Source organism: Pseudopipra pipra, chromosome 16, assembly GCF_036250125.1.
Source record: "Pseudopipra pipra isolate bDixPip1 chromosome 16, bDixPip1.hap1, whole genome shotgun sequence".
NCBI classification, from domain to species: Eukaryota; Metazoa; Chordata; class Aves; order Passeriformes; family Pipridae; genus Pseudopipra; species Pseudopipra pipra.
In genome coordinates this window covers 15377603-15402877 of record NC_087564.1, presented here as the reverse complement: position 1 = coordinate 15402877, position 25275 = coordinate 15377603, and the positions used below count along the sequence as shown (strand labels likewise).

At 55.1% G+C, this 25275-nt stretch overlaps 1 protein-coding gene across 1 annotated transcript in view; it reads left to right on the top strand.

Moving 5' to 3' along the window:
* Positions 1-19475, top strand: part of HS3ST6 (heparan sulfate-glucosamine 3-sulfotransferase 6) — a 30859-nt gene extending 11384 nt beyond the window's left edge. Inside the window, exon 2 of the mRNA XM_064673389.1 lies at positions 18389-19475. Within this exon, the coding sequence (XP_064529459.1) occupies positions 18389-19004 (616 nt within the window). The 3' untranslated portion in view covers positions 19005-19475. The remainder of the gene's footprint in view (positions 1-18388) is intronic.
* The last annotated feature ends 5800 nt before the right edge of the window (positions 19476-25275 follow it).

Here is a 25275-nt window from a genome sequence, read left to right as displayed (position 1 = left end):
TGCAAACCAGCTCCCAAACCAGCTCCCAAAGCAGCTCAGCCCCAAGTGAGTGCTGACAGCCCAGTGAAGGGTGGTGGCTCCACCACGGTTTGAAGGTCTCAGTGGATCAGAGGAGAGCAGGTGGGAGCAGCAGGAAGAGGAAGGATGCTGGGGCAGTGTCTGGGTGTCCCCACCACAGACAGGCAGGTTTGTCCTGTGCCACCTGAGTCACCTCATGAGCAGGAGGCACTGCACGTGCTGCATGTCAGCTCCTGGAGTGCCCGTGCAGGACCTAGAACAACTTTAAAGAACAGGGGAAACTGTTGCCACTTCAAAACCCATCTCAGAATTGACGCCAGGACTCCAGCAGACTGATGCTCCTTTCTTCTCCCGTTAATTAATTCCTTTGCCTCCAGTGAATTTCCATCTCTTAGTTGTGCTGCAATCAAAGGGCTGCGAGCAGCAAGGCTCACATTAGGAACAGACCCATCCAACCTTTTTTTAATCTTCCTGTATCAGTTACTCGCCTTTCCTTGTGCTGCCACACGGCAGCTGAAGCACAGATGCCAGGAGATGACTCGCTGAAGGAGAGCTGGGGCACGCAAACCCCCGGAGTTTGCTCCCAGCAGGTCTCCTTCCCTGCAGCCCAGAGGAAGAGTCCGGATACGTTTTGCTCGGAGACACAAACGGGCAATTACGTGGTCACCTGAGAAGTGCCTGATGATTTATGGTGTTATTAAAAGGTGATGGTAAGAGAAGAGAAGATTTGTAGCATCTGCATGGAAACCCCCGTCCCTGACCCTCACACCCCAGATCCCAACGTATTAAATATCCAGGGAGGCACTGAAGCCTGAGGATCGCTTTGAGGGAGAGCCCTGCACATCTGGGAACACTTGGCCGGATACCCAAGGCCCTGGACAGTGTGTAATTAAATGTAATTCACTCCTTGCCCCGTTTGTGGACTCGCAGAGGCCGTTCCTGCTGGAAGGGAGGTCGTGGCCGTGGCCTTGTGGCAGAGGAACGTGCAGCCAGAGCTGATGGGAAGGTGAAGACGTGCTTTGCTGGGGGGGATGAGGGTCGGACTGTGGGAAAGCAAGTCATCTCCAGGTGCTGAAAGAGCCAGGGCTGGAGTCTTCATGCCTGGTGGGAGCTCAGCCTGACCCCAACCAACAGCTCTGTGTTCTCCAGAGCAATGGCAGCTCCCAAAGAGCCTCCACGGCTCACAGGTCTCTTCCAGCACTCTGTGACACCTTGGCTGTCCTTGGGCAGACTGTTGGATCTCCTTCTCTTGCCCTCAGAAGTGTGTAGAGGCCCAGGGCGATGCAGTTGGCTCAGGTGGTGGGAGCCTGTGCTGATGGAGCAGTGCAACACTCCCCTCCCTCCCTTCCTATCCCATTATTTGCAGTTCTGGTTTCTGGTCCCCTGGTCGGAGGTGCTGCTTGTTAGAGGGAAGGAATCACAACTGGAAGTGAAAGGTGCAAAGAGTGGGCTGATGGGAGAGGGGTTGAGGTCCCACCTTGACTGGGACGGCCTGGATGTGTTATCCCATGTGTTATCCCATGTGTTATCCCACGTGTTATCCCATGTACCAGTGTCCAGCAGAGCCTGTGTGTTATATGGCTGAAGAGCAGTGTGGGATCTGAGGGACACCCCTCTTTCTGGGGGCTCTGATCCTCCATGGCTTCCCAGCTGGAAGAGATCTCCCCTTCCAGCCCCTGCCTGGCAGGATTTGTTAGGATCCTCTTGGCTTCAGTGGAGTGATGCTGCTTTGCAGCAGAGGGGTTCCCAAGTTGGAATCACATCTCACTCTGCCTTATTTTGGGCAAACAGTGATTTTTAGGTACAAGTGGGAGATGGAAGAGGCTCTGATGGGCCTGTTCACCTGCTGGAAGCCTTCACAGTGCTGAACTCGCAGCCTCTGCTTTGAGCTGAGCTGGAAATGAGCAGAGTGGAGGATGCACATGTTTTCAAGGAACAGGGGAGAGCTGGCAGGGGTAGGGATAAAAGCAACATATGTCTGATTGAGCAAATGGAGAAATGCAGGCCAGATGGCTGGAAACACTAAGAACTCTGTAATAATTTCTGAAGTCTTTGCTCTCTGGAGCAAGATTAGGGCACTTGCAATCTTTTCCTCCCTGCTCAATTTGCCTCCTGTGCTGGCCACGTTACTCATGGCTTTGGGCAGAGCTCTTAATGCTGTTTGTGACCTTCAGGGATTTGTGGAGTTGTTATCTGGGCTATAAATGTTGAATTATCATTCAGGGAGCAGCTGATGATTCGGAAGGGTGACCCTCTATCCCGGGGAGGTGGGGCTTTGGAAGTGCCTGTCCCCATCCCACATGTGTTATAGGGTCTGAACAGCCTGGCAGGAGTTGGGATAGGTCCTAGGGGAGGTTGGTCATGGAACTGTAGATTGGTTTGGGTCGGAAGGGACCTCAAACAGCATCCAGTCCCACCCCTGCCATGGGCAGGGACACCTTCCACTAGCCCAGGTTGCTCCAAGCCCCGTCCAACCTGGCCTTGGACACTTCCAGGGATCCAGGGGCAGCCACAGCTTCTCTGGGCAACCTGTGCCAGGGCCTCCCCACCCTCCCAGGGAGGAATTCCTTCCCATATCCCATCTCACCCTGCCCTCTGGCAGTGGGAAGCCATCCCCCCTTGTCCTGTCCCTCCATCCCTTGTCCCATGTCCCTCTCCAGCTCTCCTGGAGCCCCTTCAGGCACTGGAAGGGGCTCTAAGATCTCTCTGGAGCCTTCTCTTCTCCAGGCTAGAAACAGATATTTGTGGTTTAGGGGAAAGGCTGATCTTTGTGCTACTCCAGAACCTCACAATCAGCTGTCCAGTGTCTCTGTGGACGGTTGTAAAAGTAGATATTGTTGTATTTTCTCTAAAATATGGGTTGTTTTGCACTCAGGGAGGGTGTGTGGTCTCTTTGGAGACAGATCCTGCTGACCCTGTGCAGGTACCATGGATCTGGGAGCTGATCCCTCGGGGGTTGTCTGTGCTGCTGGAAGAGCTGATGGGCTCCTCCCAAGGTGGGGACACTCTTAAAATGAAATAATTGTACTGTTTAGGTGATCTTTATGTAAAAACCCCAACCAACCAAAGTTCCTGGTGTCCTTTGAGGGGAAGGGCATGGTAGGGGCAGAAATTGCAGCTACATCAAGCTGGAAATCCTAAATAATCCCAAAATAACACAGGCTGCAGTTTTTGAAGTGCTTTCTTTCCTTGCACAAAGCGAGGGAGAAAAAATAAATCTGTGTGTAAACCCTGTTTCGAGGAAATGAATTGCAAATAAGAAAAACAAATTCGAGTTAATTCTTCTTTTCCAAGCACAGCTCCATGCAGTGTTTTGGAAGTCAAGGGATTTAGGGATCGAGCGATAGCGTCGATGTTTTCTGGTAACAAGTACAAACTGTAGCGGCTTTTAAGGCTTCAGAAGCTGTTTCTGATTAGGATCTTTTCTTTTGACAACATTTTTTTTCTTTTCAGGGAAAAAAAAAAAGGAAAGGGGGGTGGAAAGGGCTTTTTGTAACACAGTCGGGCTAAAGATGGGGGGAAATCTGTTTGAAATATGCAGGGACCTGAAAGCAAATCTTGAGTGAATAATAAGTTTAACTGACCTTAAAATATCCCATTGCCATGAGGGATTTGAGAGTAATACTTCAAATGGATTTTTGATGAGGCTCTGCAGGCTGTGGGGAATTGAATATTTTTACCCAACACGTTTTCTGATCTAAATTTCCACAATAACCAGGAAAAAAACCCCTATTCGGGAATGCCTCAAGAAGGGTTTGTTTTGGGGGTTGTGTTTCACTTTAAAGCTGCTGCTGTGCAGGGCAAAAAACAATTTACTGGAAGGTCAAAATTACCTTTTCCCCTCAATATTAAATTTAATCCTGAATTTGTCCTGACCCCCAAATCACAGGACAGACCATCCCTGTGGTCACTTCTCCCTAAAGGAGAAGCAACCAGCACTTTCTGGACTGTCTGTCCATCTGTCCATCCATCTGAGGGAACAATTCAATCAACAGATAGAGGGATGCCTGGTGTCCTCAGAGGTGGGGGGCTCTGCCAAGGGCCCCGTTTCTGCCCCCCATCCTGGAAAACAGAGCACAAAGTGGCTTTATGTCAGTCCCTCATACCAAGTAACAAGCCAAGGAACAGCCTCAAGTGGTGCCAAGAGAGGTTTAGGCTGGATATCAGGAAAAATTTCCTCATGGGAAGGGCTGCCCAGCCCTGGCACAGCTGCCCGGGGCAGTGGTGGAGTCCCCATCCCTGGGGGGATTAAAAAGCCCTGTGGATGTGGCACTTGGGGACCTGGGTTAGCAGTGGCCTTGGCAGTGCTGGAGGACGGTTGGACTTGATGGTTTTGGAGGCTTTTCCACCCTAAACAATTCTGTGGTTCTGATTAATGCCCCTGCACTGGCCCCTCTGATCCCGAGGCTTTCCCGGATCATTCCCTTCGGAGCCACATTGCTCCAGAGGCAGCTCTCCAGTTTCCAGCCTCCCTTTCCTTTGCAGTCACCACCCTGGCATGAGGGTGGGCAGAGCCCAGCCCAGGGCTCAAAGCTGGGGGATTGAGGGATCATCCCAAGAAGTGCCTTCTCCCCCTCACCGGCCACAGGGATGAGGACAAGGACACTGCAGGAAGGTGTCCCACGGGTGGGGGGGGCCGTGCTGGCACCCCAGAGCCTGTCACCAGCGGGGGGGGTGGAGTTTGGCAACTGTCCTGCCAGCTCCTGACATCCCACCCTGCGTGAGTCCAGCAGCAAACAAGCTCCCAGTGTCCTCCCCGCTCTCCAGAGCAGCCGGAGGTGCCGGTGGCAGGAACGCCTCCTGGCCTCCCGCCGCTCCCTGTGCTCCACACCGCCCCGGATTTTCCCTCCACCACATTCAAAAAGGGGAAAAAAGAGAAAATTGTGGTCCTGCAGCAGCTACCGGGACTGTGGGCTGGGGAGATCCCCCTCCCACATCCCAGGGCCACACAGAGAGCTCTGTTTGGTCGCTGCCTTGGCTCCCTGGGTCCTGCCACTGTCGAGTCCGACCATCCCCCAGCACTGCCAAAGCCACCACTAACCCATGTCCCCAGGTGTCACATCCACAGGGCTTTTAAATCCCTCCAGGACTGGGGCCTCCCTCACTGCCCTGGGCAGCTGTGCCAGGGCTGGACAGCCCTTTTGGGGAAGAAATTTTCCTATTACAGCCTTTCATGCTGGTCACAGCCCTGCTCTGGGCTTGGCTCCCTGAGTCCCAAGCTGGCTGTCCAGGGATCCAGGGATCGATCTGCCTGTCAGGCTGCAGGTCCCATCCATCATCCCTCTGCTCATCCATCACCACTCAGGTATTGACGTGTCTGGGCGAGGATGGGAATGGGGTGATGCTGTAGGAGATGGGGAATGGATTCAAACTCCAGGCTGCTGCAATTGCTGGTTTCCCTCTCCCCCAGGAACACCAAACTGCTCCCAGTGCTGTCTGAGCGGGTCAGTGAGTGCCCACATGGTCCTGTGCTGGGCTCTGGGGTAGTGAGGAGCCCATGGGAATGTGGATTTGCCCAATCCCAGGATATCCTTCCCATCAGGAAGAGCAGCTGTGCCAGTGAGACACATTAACACTGGGAGGCTGGGATGTGCTCATTTTTTTCCTTATGAAAAAGGCAGTTTGGGGACAAAACAGCAGGGCTGTCCCTGGAGACTGGCACTCCCCTGGGACATGGGGTCAGCACTGTGACCCTTCTGATGGATGTCTGATGCCCAAGGCCTGGCAGAGTCCAGCCCTTGGCTCCAGGGAGGATTCTCCTGCTTGGCAGAATGGCTCTGCCCGGGATGGGGGACAGGGACACCCCCAAATGGGGGCTGCCTGGGGGGCTGCTTCATGGGAAGGGTACTGAAGTTTTTACAGCTTCTCCAAAGGAGGTTGAGGTGCAAAGGGTGTGTTCTCTTCCCTCCGTATCTCTTCCCCCCCAGATCCCTGGTTCTGAGCAGGAGCAGGGGAGCCTGAAGCCCAGCAAAGGAACTCCTGGTGGGACTGCTGTGGATGGGGCTGGTGTGGGGGGGCTGCTGGTTCTGGGCTGTGTTGGAATTGCCTTCCCCTGAGCTGTGGATGGTGGTTGGGGTCCTGCCCACCACTCAGCTGCAGCTTTTCGTGGAAATGTGCAAACTTCCTATTTTGGATCCTCGTCCTGCCTCAAATCCGGCTGGAATCGGCCGGTGGGATCAGCCTGGCTGGGGGAAGACGGGCAGACAGACCGTGTGATTGCTTAAGCCACATTTCCTTAGGAAACCAGGCTAAAAATAGTCAAAATCCAGTTCTTTCCCACAAACAGCTCCGATTGCCACAAACCAATGCTTTTCCAGTGAAGAAATGTTTTGTTAGAGAATTCCCAGTTGTTCCTGCTGGAGAGAGGGAGGGAGGAAGGGAGAAATAACGCCGGGGTGAGAGACCCTGGGTGGATGGAGCCTCCATCTCCATCCCCTGGGGCTCACCCAGTGCTGGTGACAGGGAGCTGGGAGCTGCCCATGGCTCAGGAAGCTGGAGAAACCTCCATATCATGGAATCCCAGACTGGTCTGGGCTGAAATGGACCTTGAAGACCATCTAGTCTAACCCTTTGCCAATGGCAGGGACACTTTCCACTAGCTCCAGGTTGCTCCAAGCCTCATCCAACCTGGCCTGGGACATTTCTGAGCCTTCCCAACGTCTCCACAGTCCCTTTCTGAGGGGCTGGAGAAACAGCTCTCCTTTTTCTTGCAGCAAAGAGCATAATCCACCCCTGTCCCCCTCCTCAGTGGGGGACTTCCTTCGCCTGGGTACCAGCTGAGCCTCGGTGTGAGGGGAGGAGGTTGAGCTGCCGCCCCACTGGGCTCCCAGCAGCATTCCCAGCAGCATTCCCAGCATCCCTGAGCCTTCCTGGCCAAGCCTGGCTGGATTTCTGAGGCTTCTCCCTTATCTGTGGAGGAAACAGTGATGAGGTCCCATGTGATGGGCTGCAGGCTGGGCAGGGGAGCCCCTCACACAGATGGAAGTGGCTGAGCAGGTTGTTGGGGAGAAGAACCATTTGGCAGCTGCTCCATGTCAGGGCTCCTCTCCCACTTCCCCCTGACCCGGCTCCTGCCGGTGTCCTGGTGGATGCCACAGGATGGGATGGCACAGGGCAGCCTGGGCTGTGCAAGGGATGGTGGCTCCCATCCCTTCCACGCTCCGGGGCGAAGCTCCTCATCAGGAAATGAGGCTTTTGCTGATAGGAAAAAAAAAAAAAAGAGCTAAATTTGTTTCCCATCTTCCCCCAGGCTGGATTACAAATTTGACACAGATGGGGAATCTTTGTTGTTTCTGTGGAAAACTGGATGTATTTTTCATCCCAACAAGAGCAGCATGGCAGCATCTGACCCGAGACAAACACCAAACAAACCCTTTCCTGGGTTTTTGTGGGTGGTAGAGGGACAGATGAGCTGCTCCAGCTCGGAGCCACCGTGAGCTGGGACACACGGAGGGTGTGTTTGTGGAGAGCCAGAACCTGCTCGGTGGGACACAACAGCCAGGGGAGGAGATGGAGACCAGGACAAGGGGGTTTTAGGCTGAACTCTTCCCTGGGAGGCCCCAAAACTGAGGAGGAGGCTCTGACCTGTGGCACTGGGATGCAGGGATCTGACTGATGGATCTGCTGGAACCTCCACTCCGGGAGGGAGGACAAGGGGATGGTTTTGGGCACCTTCCAGGCTTTACTCTCCCACCACAGGGTGAAACCTCTCTCCTTTGAGGTGAAGTTATGGCTCCTTTGCCCTGCTCAGCCTGGGAAGGTGGTGGTGAGGAGGGCTGGGCAGGCCTGGCTCCATCCCTCATCCTTGCAGGTGACCTCTCAAGGGGTCGGGAGTAACCGTCACCTTCGGATGGATCAACCCGGGGCAACCTGGGGCTCTGCAGAGCTGTTGGCTGTTCCAGGCCATCAGGTTCTTGCCAGGGCCAGGCAGCAGCAGCTCTGCCATCACCTGCCCGAGCTGTCAAAGGCATTATTGGGAAAGTGGGAATGCCTGGATCCTCCCTGGCTGGGGACCAGGGCTCTGCCATCGTGGCATTGCTGCCTCAGCACATTTCTGCCCCTCCTGCCCATGTGCAGCTGTGGAATCGCTGCCCCCCATCCTCCCTCCTGTCCTCCCCCTGCCTCCATCCTCCCTCCTGTCCTCCCCCTGCCCCACATCTGCTCCCTGCCCCAGCCCACCGAGGGTGCCGGTGCCCCAGCCAAGAGCTGGTGCTGCAGATGCTGCTGCTCCTCTGCCAACCCCTGAGCCCGGCCCAAGCACCCGTGGAGGTTTGTCTAAACTCAGGTAATTGCACCAATATGGTGCTTTTCCTCCCTGGGGCCAAACCCTGCAGCTCTGGCCCTGCTTTGGGCTCATTCCTGAAGCTGCTGCTGGCTCAGACAGAGCTGGGCTGGTCCAGCACCACATGGAGAGGGCAGGAGGGGCACTGCTGGCTCTGTCCCCCCTCCTGTCCCCTCCAGGGCACCTCCTGCCCACACCCTGCTGCTGGGGTGGGTGTCCAGTGCTGTAGGGGTTTGGTGCTGGGGGCACGGGGTGTCCCCAGACAAGGGGATGCTCCCAGCAGGATGGGATGGAGGCTGGAGGAGGAGAGGAGTGAGGCACCAGCTCAGTTCTCCTCCCTCAGGGGTTTGGGGCGGTGAGGGGGATCCCCCCCACAGGGGCATTGAGGATTGCAGTCACCAGCGATCCTGGTGAACTTCATGATCCCAAATTCCTTTGTGGATCTGGCCAAGAGAGCTTAAAACCATCACTGGAAATGGTGCTGGTGGATCCCCACAGCCCCACTGCTGACCTCAGTGGGGTCAGCATTTATGTTTTCTTAGGTAGAAATGAGACACTTCTGGATATGTTTCAGAACCACTCGTGGCTGGTTTGAGGCTGAAGCTTCGAGCAGGACTCAGTGCTTGTTCAGCAGGGGAGAGCCAGGCTGGGAAAGCATTTTTGCAGAAGCCTCCATGAGATGTAGGCAGTGGATCCCCCCTGGAGAGATGTTGCTCTGATGGCAGGGGATGGGCTCACCCCATACTCAGAGGGTCTTTGATTTCTAAGTCATTACATCCAGCCTTGAGGAATTCCTTTCCAACCTCCATCTGAGCCTTGGTGATTCCAGCAGGACCTGGTGGCCCTGGCACACAGCTTTGAATCCCAGCTCTGACCCAGGAACCAGGGAGTTCAAAGTACCCATTTTTGCCCGGTTAAGAGAGAAGAAACTGTGGCTTGAAAATGTTGGAATGAGTTACGTTAAAAATCACGAGGCTGGGGGGACCTTCTCTATTCCCTGAAAGCTGTTGGGGGGCCCCATCACCCCCTTACCTGGAGGGATGGCTGTGCAGGAGGAGGGTGAGGAGTGGGATGAAGGGCTCTCGGGGGCACAGACTGGAAGGGACAGCCAGCCCTGCCCACGGTGGCCTTGGAATGGCCATCTGGAGAGCCCGGCAGCCCCTTCCCCAGTGCTCTGTGAGGGTCCGGCCGGGCTGGGCCAGCCCCATACTGAGATCAAATAAACACAAATACCCTGAAATTATTCATGGCTCTGGGGACTTGTCTCGATGCCTCGTCAGCATCTGTTAATCAAATCAAAGCAGCTGCCAGTCCCCGGCCAGCGGGAAGGTCTCGCTCTGGCAGACATGTGTGGATTCCTCCTTTCTTCCTCCCTCGCTCCCGCTGCTCCTGCACCTGCGGCGGGATCGGGACCGGGGTGTCCAACGTGGGCTCCTGTCCCGGTGCCTTCCCCGGGGTCGGCAGGGCTGGCAGGGTGGGCAGGGCTGCTGGGGGTGCCCCTCTCCTGCACCCCGGGATTGGGGCAGGGAGGGCTCCCAGGGACCCTGCACGGCGGAGGGTGGGGCAGGTCCTGCCACCTGCACCGTGCCCTCGTTAATTGGTCTGAGCTAATTAGCTGGGAGCTGGCAGCTCAGGCCAGCACTGCTCGTGGGCTGGGGCTGCCTGCAGCCACTGTCCCCCAGGACGTGGCAGAGAGGGGATGGATGCACTTGGAATGGTAGTGACAGCACAAGGGGGGATGGCTTCCCACTGCCAGGGGGCAGGGTGAGATGGGATATTGGGAAGAAATTCTTCCCTGGGAGGGTGCGGAGGCCCTGGCACAGGTTGCCCAGAGAAGCTGTGGCTGCCCCTGGATCCCTGGAAGTGTCCAAGGCCAGGTTGGATGGGGCTTGGAGCAACCTGGGATAATGGAAGGTGTCCCTGCCCATGGCAGGGGGTGGCACTGGGTGAGTTTTAAAGTCCCTCCCTTTTCCTTTTGCTCAATCAAGCATCAGGAAGTGGAAGAATTCCCATTTCTTCTGCCCATGTAACTTTGAAGCTGCAAAAAAAAAAGTGATTTTTGTGACCTTTTTATGCCCTTCCTGTGCTCTCCTCCATCTAGGTGGGAAACAGGGAACAACCAGCCCGTTGCTGCAGGGAATAATTTAGTGAAAACCAATATGTGTGGGGTTTTATTTGTAATTGAAAACAAAGACTTTAGACATACTTAAGAGTGGTCTCAGGGATTTTTTTTTTTTCTATGTTTATTTAGCAGCAAAAGATTTTGCATCTGAACAGCTTGCTTGGAGCATTGAGACTGGGGACAACTGGTCCATAAAAAAATAGCTGGAATTGTCTTAAGTGTGCGTTCATCGTGTCACACCCATCAGATCAGGGTTGTGGGGTCCCCTCCCCTCCCCAGCCTGAGCTGCACAGCCCCTAAGAGCAATTTTTCCTTATTTATTGGAGCGCCAAAGGATCCCAGTTACCAGGGGGATAAAATCCGTCCCCTGTGTGTGGGTGCGGGAGAGGGTGATTTGTGTCTGCCCGCTCTCAGACAGCAGGTCAGGTCAGGCAGCACAAGATGCCTGGGGAGGGCAAAGCGTTGTTTAAAGGCTGGTGGTGCTGAAAGGTGCAATAATCCGCCGGATTACTTTCCGGGGGAGCTGCAGGAAAATTTACTGCCTTGGAAAGGGATTATCACAGCGCCGCTGCCAGCCGATTCCTTCCCTTTCTTTTCCTAAGAGGAAGGAAGCTTTTCATTGAATTCCTGCTGCTCGCGCCCGCGAGCGCCGCTCCCCCCCCCCCCCCCCCAACCACCACACTTCCCACAGCTTGGAAGGGGAGAAAATAATCGGGATGATGGCAGGTTTTATCCTTATCTCCCCTCTCAGGTGTGAGAGGGAAATTCCAGGCTGTGTTTGAGTCCTGCTGGTGTGAGGTCACAGGTGACCCTTCCCGGCTCCGAGCCTGGAGGTGCTGAGCTGTGGAGGGGGTCGGGAGGAAGGATAACCAGGAGAAGGGAGAGGGTCCAGGAGTGTTTCTCCAAGCCCCAGCTGCAGGAACAGGCTTTGCACCGATGCCACAGGGGCCAAGAGGACTCCAGCCCCGAGCACCCCTTCCTGTGACTGGGGACCAACTCGAGTGCCTGCATCCCCCATCCCAGGCAGAGCCGAGCTGTTCCCTGTCAGAGAACGGAGCTGGAGCAGCTTCCCAGGCCGGAACCCAGGGCCACTCCTGCACCGAGTTCACAAGTCCTTCAACAGTTCCACCCCCCCGGGGCCGGGGCTTGGCGGGGGGGCTGGTTTTGTTTGATTTCCTTCCCCTGGAAGGCAGGAGGGCGGGGGCCGGGGCAGCAAACCCCTTTAATTGTGTGCAATGAAGGCTGACAGTGCCGAGGCGCAGCCTTTAAAAGGGGTACTGAACCTTTAATTCCTGAATAAATCATCTCCAGTCTGTTGCTCCTTCATCTGCAAGCTGTTTGAGCGCAGCTACACAGGCACTGCTGGGAAGGGTCATTTGGAGATCAGAGCCCTCGATTGACCCGGGTCACAGGCAAGACACCTGCCACAGGCTGTCCCCTCGCCCCCAGGACGGGGAATCAAAGGGACACTGGGGAGCCAGCCGAGAGAAGAGGATTTCTAATTGCTGCCATGCAGCCCTGCTTCATTCCAGGGGGATGGAGAGGCCGTGTGTGCCCACGGCATCCCTGCCCTTGCTGTGCACCAGCCCAGTCCAGCGTCCCACCAGAGCTGGGCATGTGCCAGCCCCTGCTTCCTGAAGGGCTTTTGGGGATTCAGTGTCCCACCATGCCTGGGCAGCCCCCATTTTCTGAAGGGTTTTTGGGGATTCATGGATTCTGTTCCCCACCTGTTTCAAGCCAAGCAGTGGGTTCAGCTGGTTTGTTGCTGATGGTTATTCAGTCTGTGCTTGTTGCAAGGGAGATGCTGCTCAACACGGGGGTGGGTTTGCTTCACATCCCCCTTCAGCCACTGAGGCAGCACCATCCTGCTGTGGTTCCATCTCTGGGTGAGCTCCAGGGGTAGGAAATGTCCCCATGGACTGTGGGGTCCCCGTGCTCATTTCTGTAGCTGTGGGTGGTGACTCCATCAGGGAGCAAGAGTCCCAGGGTGCTCTTTATGGACCCCAGCAGGAGTCCCAGGGCTTTGGTCCGGGGTCACCCCTTTTGGCACAAGCACGGGGGGATCCAAGTGGTGCAGACTGTGAGGTATCCCCAGCAGTCAGTGGGGAGTTCAGCTGCTCAGATTTTGGGGTGACCCCATATCAGCTCCACGTTGGAGAGGAGTGAGGAGGGACCCCATGTCTCGACCCCCATGGATGCTGAGGCCAAACAGCTGTAGCTCCAGAGCAGGGAAGGAGCTGTGTCCTTGTTAAGACTGATTCCTGCCCTCCATAATCACTGGCTGTGATGTGCATTCACCAGAGCCTTTGGAACAACCATGCAAGGAAAAAACCTTCAGGGCTTGGAGCTGCCCCTAATTGCAGCCTCTGGCCATACACATGGGCAGGATGGGGATGGAAGTGCCGGGTGTGTGGGAGCTGGGGTTGGTGTGGGGACTGTGGGGTTGGGGGGGCACAGGCTTTTTTGTCCCTTCCTGCCAGGGAATTGGGGTACACAGAAGTCTGGGGGACTCTGTAGGTGGACAAAGCAGATGTGTTTTCCCCCATGGCCCCAGTCCTTGTGGGGGTTCATAGCTGGGTGTCAGGTGACTGAAGGGCCACTCCATTAGAAATGCAAATGTTGGCTCCAGCTTCTCCCCTTTCCTTCACTCCTCATCTCCCAGATCTTGATGCTACATCAAAACCAAAACTCCCCAGCTTCTGGCCCTTCCCAGAGCCCCCAACACCCCCCACTGCTGCTCCCCTCCTGCCCTCCAGCCCAGCCGGGGAGGGAACCCCTCGGGAAGGGTTTGTGGGGGCTTGGACCCTGTGGGGCACAGCCCTGGCAGGCAGCAGCACCCAGTCCATCGCATTTTCCTCCTCCTCTGCACCTCTTTATCTGCCTGAATCCCAGCCCAGGAACCCTGTCCCCGTGGTCTGGTGGTGGGAGAGCTCTGGGGTCCTCTGGAGACCCCCCAGTCGTGGTCCTGGGCTATGGCTTAATGGGGACAGGGGCTTCTGGGGGGCAGGAGGAGGCTCTGGGGGCTGCCCCGGGATGCTCCAGCTGGGAGCAGGACCCGGCAAACCTCCTCGGTGTTTCATGTATCAAACTGTAATTAGGAGCAAAGGGCAGGGGGGTGCAAAGGAGCATTAATAAATTATCTTCCTTGTTGTTAATTGACGTGTCTCAGTCAGCCCGTGGTGGAGCCCAGGGCTTGGCTCCCCTTCCAGGCGCATCACGGGCTTGTTACTGCCGTCATTAGCATATTCAGGTTTCCCTGCTTAAAGCCAATTAGCTCCCGGCCAGGCCTGATTGGGAAGCCGCGGCCTCATTTGCACATTTTTGAATTGGTGAAAGAATCAAAAAATAATGGAGGCGGCTCGGGGATGGGGAACGCCGGGGGGGCTCTGCGGGCTGGGGGGCACTGGCAGGACCCGCTGCCCCTTCGGAGGAGAGGGGGAATATCACAGTAATGAGGAGGAGAAAGGAACGTGGGCTAATTTGCTCCCGGGCGGCTTGGTGAGTGCATCCTTCCCAGCTCAGCCTTCCCAGCTCAGCCTTCCCAGTGCATCCTTCCCAGCTCAGTCCTCCCAGTACATCCTTCCCAGCTCAGCCTTCCCAGCTCAGCCTTCCCAGCTCAGCCCTCCAAGCTCTGCAGAGGTTCAACAGATGCCCCAGAGCATCCTCTGGGAAGAGAAGGTCATGGAGTGGCCCGGGATGGGGGTAAGCAAAGCTGCCCACACATAGCCCCGCTATTTTTGGGGAATGGGGGGTCTGGGATGTCCCCCAGCAGCCGGGAGCAGGGATCTGGGGCTGGATCTGTCCCTCCCGACATCCGATCCCCCTCCCTGCTCTCTCACACCTTTCTTCCCAGCAAAGGTGCTGCTATTGGAGCTGCCTGGAAGGAAGAGGCCGATATCTCCGAGTTTCCATAACTGGTTCCAGTTTAACAACTTCATAGCTGCCGTGGGGCCACAAAGGCAGCCTTGTCCCTGGGGCTGAGATAAGCCTGGGGGTGATTCATATGCAGATCCGGGTGGTACCGGGTGTCTGCTGGGAGAGGATAAATCTGTCCCGAGCCTTGTCCCCCCTCTCCCGGTTCCAAACTGTTTTACATTTACACAAAAACAGTTCTGTCCCCCACAGAGCCCCTGTCACCCTGCCTGGGAGGGAGGGGGTCCTCTGGAAGCGTGGGGTGTCCCCTGCCCAGGGGTTTTGTCCCCCACGTCGTCCCATGGCCCATCTTAGTGCCTTGAAAGAGTCACTTTCTTTGCCCTGCAGAAAGCTCTCAACCATGTCCCACCCGGGAGAAATCCCCTCCTTTCACTCCTTTTGTCTGGGCTTTTTGGTCAATGCTCATTTTTCTTAAAATAATAATAGAGAAGAGGGTTTTTTTTGCCTCTTTATCTCTTTTTGGTGGTAATATAGAACCTGTAAGCCCTGAGCCCGCAGTACCCACCCCCCTGATGTGATGGCCCCCATCACCCCTGGGGTTGATCTGGGGTTTGGGGTTTCCCATAGTGCAGGACTTGTATCCCTGCTAAGGTTCTGCCTGGCCTTTCAGTGGGGATGAATTGTAGGCAGGGCCTGTCCTGCTCTCCTGGTTTTGGCTGGGATAGAGTTAATTTTCTTCATGAAGCTGCCCTGGGTGATAACTCAGGGATGCTTTGGGCTGCAGAGGTATTTATCAGTGAGGTTGAGCTCCTGAGGGTGCATCCCTTGGGCTCTCAGCTCTGTGCTGGGAGGAGTTCTCCTTCCTCTGCAACAAAATCGTCCCAGAGTTGAGGAATCACAAACCAATTAACTCTGGAAAGTTATGTCGGCCCAGTTTTTGAAGTCTGCTTTGATTCCCTGCCTGCCACGGCTGTTAATCAGTATTTAATGCATTTCTGCATTTTTATCTTCATTTTATCTGCTGTAACTTCCTGCATGTTACCTCAGCAGAGGAAACATTTCACATGTTGAATATGTCCGTGTAGGAAATCCCATCTCTGATGCCTCTCAAATGCCAGTTGTTTTATTAATTAAAAATCACAATTTATCAGCTTAATAGAAAGGTTAAAAGGGTTGTATCCCTCCTCCTGGGCACAGTCTCCTCTTGAAATCCCAACTGCTTCCAAGGCTGCCTGGGGCTCCCCCACTGCAGTGTCACGTACCTGTAGGCACTGCCTGGTGTTCTCTTAAGGTCAATAAGAATTAACTGCAAATTTAATTAAAGTTTCCAATGTTTGCATTAAAGTGGGGCATAACAAAGCCCGCTCTGCTCTTTGCCAGTTTAAGCCAGATCTGGAGGGAGAGCGGGGTTATCAATAATTAACTGGGGTAATTTAGGGGAAAGTATTAGGGAGTTAATGATAATGTGAAATTGCGTAATTATCTCCCAAGTAGCTGGGGGTGATTGAGCTGCTCAGGAAGAGGAGGTGCTGCACAATTAAGTGCTTGGAGGCCCCTGTTCCCGACAGGATCCTGGGATGTTGGGACCCAGCTGTCCCTGCTGGGGGGCAGTTTGGGGGTGAAGGTCTCTGCACCCCAGCACAGGCACAGGGGCCGCAGCTCTGGGGGTGCCTGTGCAAACAGAGCTGCCCTGATGTGGGTTTTTATTAAATATTCTCTGTTAATTACATGGTGATTAAGCCTTGGATGGTGTGGTTGGTGTTGATTAAAGTAGGTGCAGCTCCCGGGAGCTGAGGAGCCCTGGGTCAGCAGGATGGGGGCAGGGAAGGTGCTGGTACTGCTGGGTGTGGGTGAGTGGGATCCTGGAGGGCTCTGGGGGTCCCTCTGCCCCACAGGCCCCTTAGGGATGGCCTTGGCACTGTGGGATCAGCTTGACCCTTGTTGTCCCTCTGCAAGAAGGAAGAGGGGGGTAAGAGAGGCTTTCCAGCTGTGGCTGCCCCATCCCTGGAAGGGTTCAAGGCCAGGTTGGATGGGGCTTGGAGCAACCTGGGCTAGTGGAAGGTGGAGGGTTTGGAGCACAGGCTGAGGAAAGTGCTGCTGTGGCTTAGTGTGGACTCTCCAGGATGTCCCATCATGTCATCCCAAGTGTTTGCTGCTGATAATAAACATTTTATTGCCCACTGAGGAGAGGGACTGGTTTAGGTCTTAAGCCCATGTTTGCTGAGAGGGTTTGGGGTGGGTGAGCAGGAGGAAGGAGCTGTTGTGCTGTGCAGAAATCCCAGTGGCCTCCCGGGGAAGCGCTGCAGAGATGCCTCAGCAAGTTGCCCGGAGAAGCTGCAGGAAGCAGCTTGGAAAACCCTGTGGCACTGTCTGAATGTGACTGAGGATGCTTGGCTGGCAGGGGAGCCAGGCAGCAGGGAGGAGGTGTGCTCCAAGGCAGGGTGGAGGTGTGCTCCCAGGCAGGGAGGAGGTGCGCTCCCAGTGGGTCCAGGGCTGTGCCGTTGGGTTTTCATTGGTTATGGGCACAGCAGGGAGGGGACAGGTGTGGGTGTGATGGTCTGATCCTGGTTTGGGAAGGTGCTTCCCAGCAGGAACTCTGTCAGTCAGCCTCTCTGGTAAGTGCTGCTATTTGGGGTGATGGGGAAAAGCTGCTGGAAATGACAGGGACCCACGGCTGCCCCAGGATTTAGGGACCTCTGGAAGGGCATCCCACTGGTGCCAATGGAGTGCTGCCAGGAGAGGACACCGGGAACAAGAAATGGCTCTAAAAACTGGCACTGTGCAAAAATTTACAAAATAAAAGGGGGGGGAAAGCCACAAGTGGCTTTTGCCTCTTGTCTGGGGGAAGGAGCTGTGCGGGGCCCAGCATCACTCACAAGTGCTTTTAATCAAGTGTTCTTTCCTGAGTCCAGGGGAAAAAATCCCAGAAACCTCAAGCTTTTCCCATTACATAAGGAACAGATGCTGCTGGGCAGAGCCCTGACTTCCCCCCAGCAGAGCCTTGGCTGCAGTGTGGCCTGTCCCTGTCCCCAAATGCTGTGGGGACCCAGATCCCTGCTGGGCACAACCCTCCGAGCAGTGGGATGGGGATCCCAGGGAAGCTGTGGCTGTCCCATCCCTGGAAGTGTCCAAGGCCAGGTTGGATGGGGCTTGGAGCAACCTGGGCTAGTGGAAGGTGTCCCTGCCCATGGCAGGGGGTGGGACTGGATGGTCTTTAAGGTCCCTCCCCAAAGCATTCCAGAATTCTGTGATTTTTCTTGGAAGTGGAAGAGGGGGATGTGAAGAGCTCTGGGGCAGGTGCCTGTGCTGGTGGCAGGGAGGACCCGTTCTGTCACACAGGGTGACATGGCTGGGTAATTTCTCTGGTAATTAATGCCTCATTAAAGTGCACGAGGGAACAATCAGGGCAGTGAATTTTCCCCAGCTCAATGGCTGGGCCCTCCGAGATTTCCTGCCTTTCTTTTTAGAAGGAAACTGTATTTTTCTGGCCTTAACTGCTCGCTGGCTGGGGGCAGAGGAGGAGGGAGCCCTGGGGGCATCTCCATCCCCAGTTACTGCTTGGGTATCACCCCTGTGATGGGATTTTGTTCTTTCCAGTCCCAGGTGGTAGGTCAGCACCTCCAGGACATGAAATTTGCCTGGAGGCTGGGGAGGAAAACCAGTCCCGCCCCAAAACGTGTGTAGCGGGTCCTGGAGTGTCCTGGGAAGGGATTTTTGGATTGGGAAGGGGGTTGTGGAGAACCTCCAAGGGGGACCAACAGCCTGGATGTGCTGCTGGTGGGGCAGAGTGACAGGGAGTCCCTTCCCAGGGACAGACTCTGGAGGGGACAAAGGGGACACTGAGACGGGGTGAGCAGAATGGAGAGACCAGGACATGGGGACTCCTGGGAAGGAGTTTGAAGATGAGGAGGTGACCAGCGGGGTGTGACAAGGTGGTGTCCCTGGCTGGCAGGACAGAGGAAGGAGAGAGGGGGTTGTTGTTGGGAGGCCCCTGAGCATTTCTGGGCAGGTTTTGGGGCTTGTTCCTGCTCATCGTGGCATCAGGTCAGAGCAGCTGTGCTTTGAGCCCTGACCGTGCCCCTCTGTCTCCCCAGGAGCCTGATGCCAAGGACTCTGGAGGGACAGATCACCATGGAGAAGACTCCCAGCTACTTTGTCACCAAGGAGGCCCCTCGGCGCATCTACAACATGTCCCGGGACACGAAGCTGATCGTGGTGGTTCGGAACCCGGTCACCAGGGCCATCTCGGACTACACACAGACCCTCTCCAAAAACCCCTCCATCCCCTCCTTCCAGGCCCTGGCCTTCAAAAACACCAGCACGGGACTGATTGACACGAGCTGGAGCGCGGTGAGGATCGGGATCTACGCCAAGCACCTGGACAACTGGCTGCAGTACTTCCCCCTCTCCAAATTCCTCTTCGTCAGCGGGGAGAGGCTCGTCAGCGACCCGGCGGGGGAGATGGGCCGTGTCCAGGACTTCCTGGGCCTGCAGAGGGTGGTGACGGACAAACATTTCTACTTCAATGAGACCAAGGGCTTCCCCTGCCTGAAGAAGCCCGAGGGCAGCAAACCCCGCTGCCTGGGCAAGTCCAAGGGGCGGCCCCACCCCAGGATCGACCCGCAGGTGGTGCAGCGCCTGCGCGAGTTCTACAGACCCTTCAACATGAAGTTCTACCAGATGACAGGGCAGGACTTTGGGTGGGACTGAGCCACCCCCGGGGCACTCCACCACGCTGGGACCTGCTCTGCTCAGCACTGTTTGGAGCCAGGACTGCAATCCAGGGATGCTCCGGGCTGCCGGGGTCCAGGGATGCTCGTGGTCATTGTGGTCCAGGGATGCTCGTGGTCACTGTGGTCCAGGGATGCTCGTGGCTGCCACAATCCAGGAATGCTCATGGTCGTTGCCCAGGGATGCTCGTGGTCATCGTGGTCCAGGGATGCTCGTGGCCGCCCCACCAGCAACCTCCTCCCTTCGTTCTAATTTATATCGGACCTTTTCTGGCAAGAAATGGACTTTTCTGGAGTAGAGAGAAATATTTAAGAAATAAAACCACAGATGGCCCCTCTCCCCGCCCTGACCAGATTAAATATTCTTCCATATAAATCTTGCTGATCTGTATTGACCGGGACTGTTCCGGGTGGCAAGGGGGACGTGTGGATGTGTGGATGGGGCTCTGTGTGTGTGTGGGGAGTGGATGGTGGATCCACCATCCATAATAAAACCTTTGGAAACCAGCTGGACTCTGGGGTGGGCGACCAGTGGGATTTTGCTAAACCAAATTCCAGTGCTGACACAGGCACTGAGGGCCCAGGGGTGGTGGGTGAGGCCCTCGAGCAGCAGCCCCTGAGCACAGGAGGTGTTTTGCAGATGGAATATGGTCTGTAGGAACTGCCTAGTTAAGAAAACAATTAACAGCAGTAGTTTTGAATAAATGCCTGGTCCGGGTTAGGGAGAGGGAGTTGTGTATCACATCCTTTCCTATGTCCCTTGAGTAACCCAGCTGAGAGAGCAGAGCATTTCTGACCCTTAGGATGAAAATTCCTGCTTCCCCCTAATTCCCAAGCAGAGCAAAATCCCCAAACTCTGCCCTGTCAGCTCAGTAATCTCAATAGATTTCCAAATCTGCAGCCATCGAGGGTCATCACAGGAGGCTGCAGAAATTAGTTGAATCTGTACTAACTAGTTTTCCCTTAATTAAAGATGGGGAAAACATTTAATTAACCTCTAATATCTTATTAGTGACTTGTATTTGTCTCTTTAATGAGCTAATTATGTGTTTTGAAGGGCCCTCAGGCCCTGCATTGTTTGCAAATATGCTTTGGCTGTGGCTCCTTCCATTGTGCAGCATCCCAAAGCTGCCCATCCTGCCAAGGTGCCTCCCCTCCTCGCTGCTGCTGCCCGGGGTGATGGAGGCAGCAGGTCCCGCTTCTCCTGGGATGCACAACCACCCCCAGCCCCTTTCTTCCCACCTCCAGGGTGGAGTTACACCCACACATGGTGCTCTATTCCTCACAGCTCCCATTTCCCAGCTGGCACCTCCGTTGTGCCCGTGGAGGTGACGGTATTTTCTGTCCCAATGCTCCGGGCTGGAGCTGAGGTTGGACACGTTCCTGTTCAGCCCCAGGAGGAGCGACACGTGCAGGGATGGGCTTAATGGAATGTCAGAGTTAAATGCAAACAGTGGCCTGTTTGTGGGGAACGGGGCATGGTGCTGACAATCCCTAAAGGTGTCAGGGGCACCAGGGACCAACACAGATGCCACCAGTGTTGTGTCAGAGCCTGGGGGGGCTTTATGACCGGTGTAAACTGGGATATCGTCAGAGAGCAGTGGGAAGAGATGAAACCAGGACTGTTTTTGTGCTGGTTGAAGGCTCAGAGCCCTCTGAGCGATGCTGGGGTGGGCTCAGCACCCGTGGCCAGCGCAGGGACCCCTGGCCGCGTCCCCCCAGGACGGCGGTGGCCCGGCCCCCGCCCCGCCGGGGGTGGGATGTCGGAGCGGCTGGAGCCCCTTGTCAGCCGCGCTGGCAGCTCCCCGTGATGGACTGCGCTCTGCTTGTTTAGGTTTTGTTTCCAGCCACGACATTCGACCAAATTATTCTCCGCCAAGGGCTTTAAAGTTTCCCAAGTGCCTGTGAAAGCCTGGAAACGCTGATAGTGATCCTATTTCTCAGCTCAGTGACTGCATTCAGCCCCAGCCATATTGATATGCAAAACGTTAAGGGTCCCGGCTCGAAAGATGGTTTCTGTCTGCCCTGTGAAAGGGAGCCATACTTTTTTAAAGCCCGGCCCTTTCTAAAGCCGCACAATACCATATAGACTATGCCATTTAAAGCATCTGAAGCGACCCAAAATGTATTGAAAGCTTGCTTTGCAGACTCATTAAGACTACTCAATAGGTTCTGGCAAATACCGTGCCAGGGCTGACCGCACGGATTAAGACTTTTGAAGTGTTACACAAACCCCCTGCTTAAACTAATTGCTGCCCCGCAGCTCCTGAGGTCAAGTATTTTTATTCATTGCCTCCGAGAGGAGCCACTTATGGGTCTGTCCAGGTGAAGTCTGCACTTCATTAGATCAAGACAATAAAAGCAGCTTTGGCAGGAAGGGGATGAAATCTCCCGGCTCCGAAGAGCCAAGCACAGGCTTGTGTCCCCCTCAGGCTTGTGTCCCCCTCAGGCTTGTGTCCCCCTCAGGCTTGTGTCCACCTTAGGCTTGTGTCCACCTCAGTTTTGGGGTGTTTCTGTTGCTTTCAAGAGCTCCAGCAGAGCAATGTGTGTCCAAAGTGGTTCAGTGCAGGCTGGTCACAACACCCATGCCCCACTCATGCTGTCCTTGGTGTGGGTCCACCCAGTGTCACGGGGGTTTCAAGGAGTCAGTGTTCTCCACTGGGATGCTTCATTCCCCAGGGTTACAGAATTCTGGAATGGTTTGGGTCAGAAGGGAACTTAAAGGTCATCCTATTCAACCCCCTGGATCTTCCTGCTCTAAACCTCTGGAAATAAAGTTGTAACAAGGTGATGCTGAGCTGTGCTGTTTCCTGGGGCAGAAGAGAGTCTGGGCAGTGATGTCCCCACATCTGCTTGCTCAGGGGTTGATGGCAAGACCCCCTGTGCTCATGGAGCTGGAAAAATGCCTCTGGAGCACCAGGTTAAATGGGGGAAATGTCAGAGCAAGAGGGTGATGGAGATCCAGCTTTGCAGCCAAGTATGAAATGAAGCTTTCATCCCCGTCTCAGTTAACCAAAGTTTCCATTTCTAACCCCATTTTTGTTTTGAAAATCCAGCTATCCAAAGCGTTGTGGTTCCTGTGCTCTGGGCCTCCCCCTCTGTTCCAACTGCTCCATAAGCCAGGAAGAGCAGGGCTGAAAGAGCTTTCCAAAATTTTTATTTACTCCTTTTTCTTTCATACCGAATTTAGGAGGACAGAAGGGAAAGAACAAAAATAGGCAGGAAAAAAAAAAAAGCTCCACAAGGAAGAAGTTAAAACTTCCCTGCTTTTGCGTGGGTCTGGAGATGAGGAGCAGCAGGGCTGATTTGTAATTACACATTTCATCTCGATGTGCTCTGGGAATGTTTATAACCTGCAACAGGGAAAGCCATGCTCTTCCCTCAAAGTGCCCATCTGTCCCCATTCCCTGCTCCCTGCATGGCTGCATCCATCCCACCCCACAGTCCCCAGGTGAGGCTCGTGCTGCTGGGGCCATGGGGCACCTGGGGGCTATAAAAGCTGGGAGGGAGGTAAACCCTGAGGGGATTGTGAAGCTCTGGAGGATGCAGAGGTTGTCCTGGCCCAGGGAGCAGGAGCTGGCACTGCCTGGTAAGGGGGGGCACTGCCAGGGGTGTGGGGCATCCTTCCTGCTGTTTTTGGGGGCTGCAGGGCCAGTGTGGTGTTTGGGATGGAGCAGTGTGGTTGTGCTCAGCCGTCATGAGAGAATGCCAGATTTTTTCTTTGATTAGAAACAGTAATATGTTGTCTTGTTTAACTAATTTATATCGTTTGGAAGAATAAATTGATACCTTTCTGGCCACGCTCCCCTGGCAGGAGATGAGCCCCAGGCCCTAATCTTGTAGCCCCCATTGGTGTGGGGTAGAGGGAGATGTGTGGGATGGGGTAGTGCTGCTGCTGCTTCTTTTCCAGGGGCCATGGGCACACGGAGCAAGCAGGATGAGGGAGGTGGCTGGAGCCCTTGGAGCTGGTGAGTGGTGGGGCAATGAGGAATACCACAGCTTATTACATGAGGGACAGCGTTAGAGGGGAGAAATAGTGCTGGAGGGGCTGATCCAGCCTCGTTTCTCCCAATTTCCCGTGGCTGGTGAGTGCTGGTGCAGATGATTAAACTGATGCTCCCATTGCCAGGCTGGCACAGCCGTGCCAGCTCTGCCCCACCACTGCCATCCATGCAGGCAGCTACTGCTCCAGCTATGCCTGAAGGGCAACGGGGGGGAGTTTTCCCCTTTTTTTCCCCTTTTGCTGTGAGTTCAAACTTCCATGTGACGGCAGGGGCTGATTGCTGGAGGACACCCCCCAGCACGCTGCCAGCGGGAAAGAAAGTGCGAGGGATGGAGGGCAGGAAAACTGGGAAAGGCTTCTGGTGGGGATGGGAAAGGGGCTTGTGCAACAGCCAGCCTTTAATTAAGGGTCTTTAAAGAGCTTTCCCAGCTGGTTAACATTGCCTTGCCATATTGGAGTGGTTTAGAAGCAATGTTCCTCGGGAATGACTCCCTTCCTGCCAGCCCTGTGTGCGGGTGACGGGTTCCCCACCCCTCCTGGAAAACGGGGCAGAGAAAAATGGGGTGGAGGGCACAGGGAGCCCTCTGCCCTCACAGAGAAAAGGCTCCTTTCTCTGGCCTGGTTGCGACACCCAAATGTCTTTAAAGCAGCACCCAGAGCAGCTGGTGGGGGAAATGCACTTGTGGCATCACTGGGTGCTGGAGGGGACAGTGTGGTCTCACACCCAAATGCTGGACTGGGAGTGCCTGCTCCAGCCCTGGAGAGATACTGGGGCCTGGAACCAGCCCTGGGGCTGTGGCTGGGTCATGGGGAGGTCTGGAGACAAATACAGGAGGTGAAAGCTCCCAAAGTACAGGAACTCCTGCCTGGCAGCTGTGAGACCCTGGGGCAGAGGTGATGGAGGTGCCGTGGGGCACCCAGGTATCCATTGGAGCTGATGGACCTGCCTCGTTTCTCCTACTGCAATAAACCTGCAGGAATGAGCTCCAGAGTGACAGCATTTCCCACCTGCCAGCTGGGGACAGACTCTGCTGTGCACATAAACCTGCACAGAGCTATTTATGCTGAAACTACTTGTCCCATCTTTTTAAGCTTTATCTGCTCACCCCAAATCCTCCTGGAACCTTTTCTTCCTCCATCCCACGCAGCACTGTCAGAATTGCCCTGTACAAAATCCCCCTTGGAGGTAAGAGCAGAGCTGCCCATGGCTGTGGGAGTGGGATGGGAGCTGTGGGGTCCTGTCTCTGTTTCACCAGGGGATTTATTGATGCTTGAGACCTCCTGACGAGCTTCATTTGCACAAGGGAAGGTGATGCAAACCTGGCTGAGAGTGTTTTGCTCCAAGGGAAAAATCCCTCTTTCCCAGAAAAGCATCCCCTGACCAGCAGAGCAGATATCAGTAGAGTCTGCTCTCCTGGTCCCTTCAGAGTTGGGGCTGAGTGATGCACCACTGAGCACCATCCTCCTCCTCCTCCTTCTCCTCCTCTTCCTCTGTGTGCCCCAGCCTCACCACAGTGCTCCCAGCTTGAGGCTCCTCACTGTCAGCTCCAGTGACATGGTCGGTGCTGGGGCTCCCTCTGCTCCTACAGTGCTCTTTTATCTCTGGAAAAAATCATAATAAAAGCCAAAAGGCAACTTTAATAGTGGAATATTAGAGAGGGCTGGGAGAGGAGCACTGGGAGAGAAAGGTTCCTGCCTGTGGCCATGGCACAGCTGGGGGCCCAAGGACAGATCCACAGCTGCCACTCAGGGGTAAATTGGGGGGAAAAAAAACCCCTAAACTCTATGTTTTCTGGGCTTGGCTGAAGGGTGCTGATGTGCTCAGGCAGGGGAGGACAAGCTCACCCCAAGGCTGGCACAGCAGAGATTCCTGTTACCTTTAGGACAGGCAATTAAACCTGTCTGAGTAATAACCTGGGGTTAATTAGGCCTGTCTGAGTACAGCCCAGTGGTGAACCTGCCTGTGCAGGATGGGATCCTGGTGCAGCCTGCCCAGGGACCAGCACCCTTTGGCGTGTGGGATGGGGCACAACCAGGCACAAAATGCAGGCACAGGCTGAAGCGCTGCCTGGAACCAGCAGAAAACGTTCCAAGTCCGGAGAGGCTTCGCAATAATTTCCACATTCCGTAGTTTTTCTCAAGAGGGGAAGAGAGGCAAGCCTGGAATAATTACCCATACAAGCAGTCATTGAAATGTTCTTTGCTGCGAGTACTGATCACTTACTGTATTTAACAAGACAATTTTGGC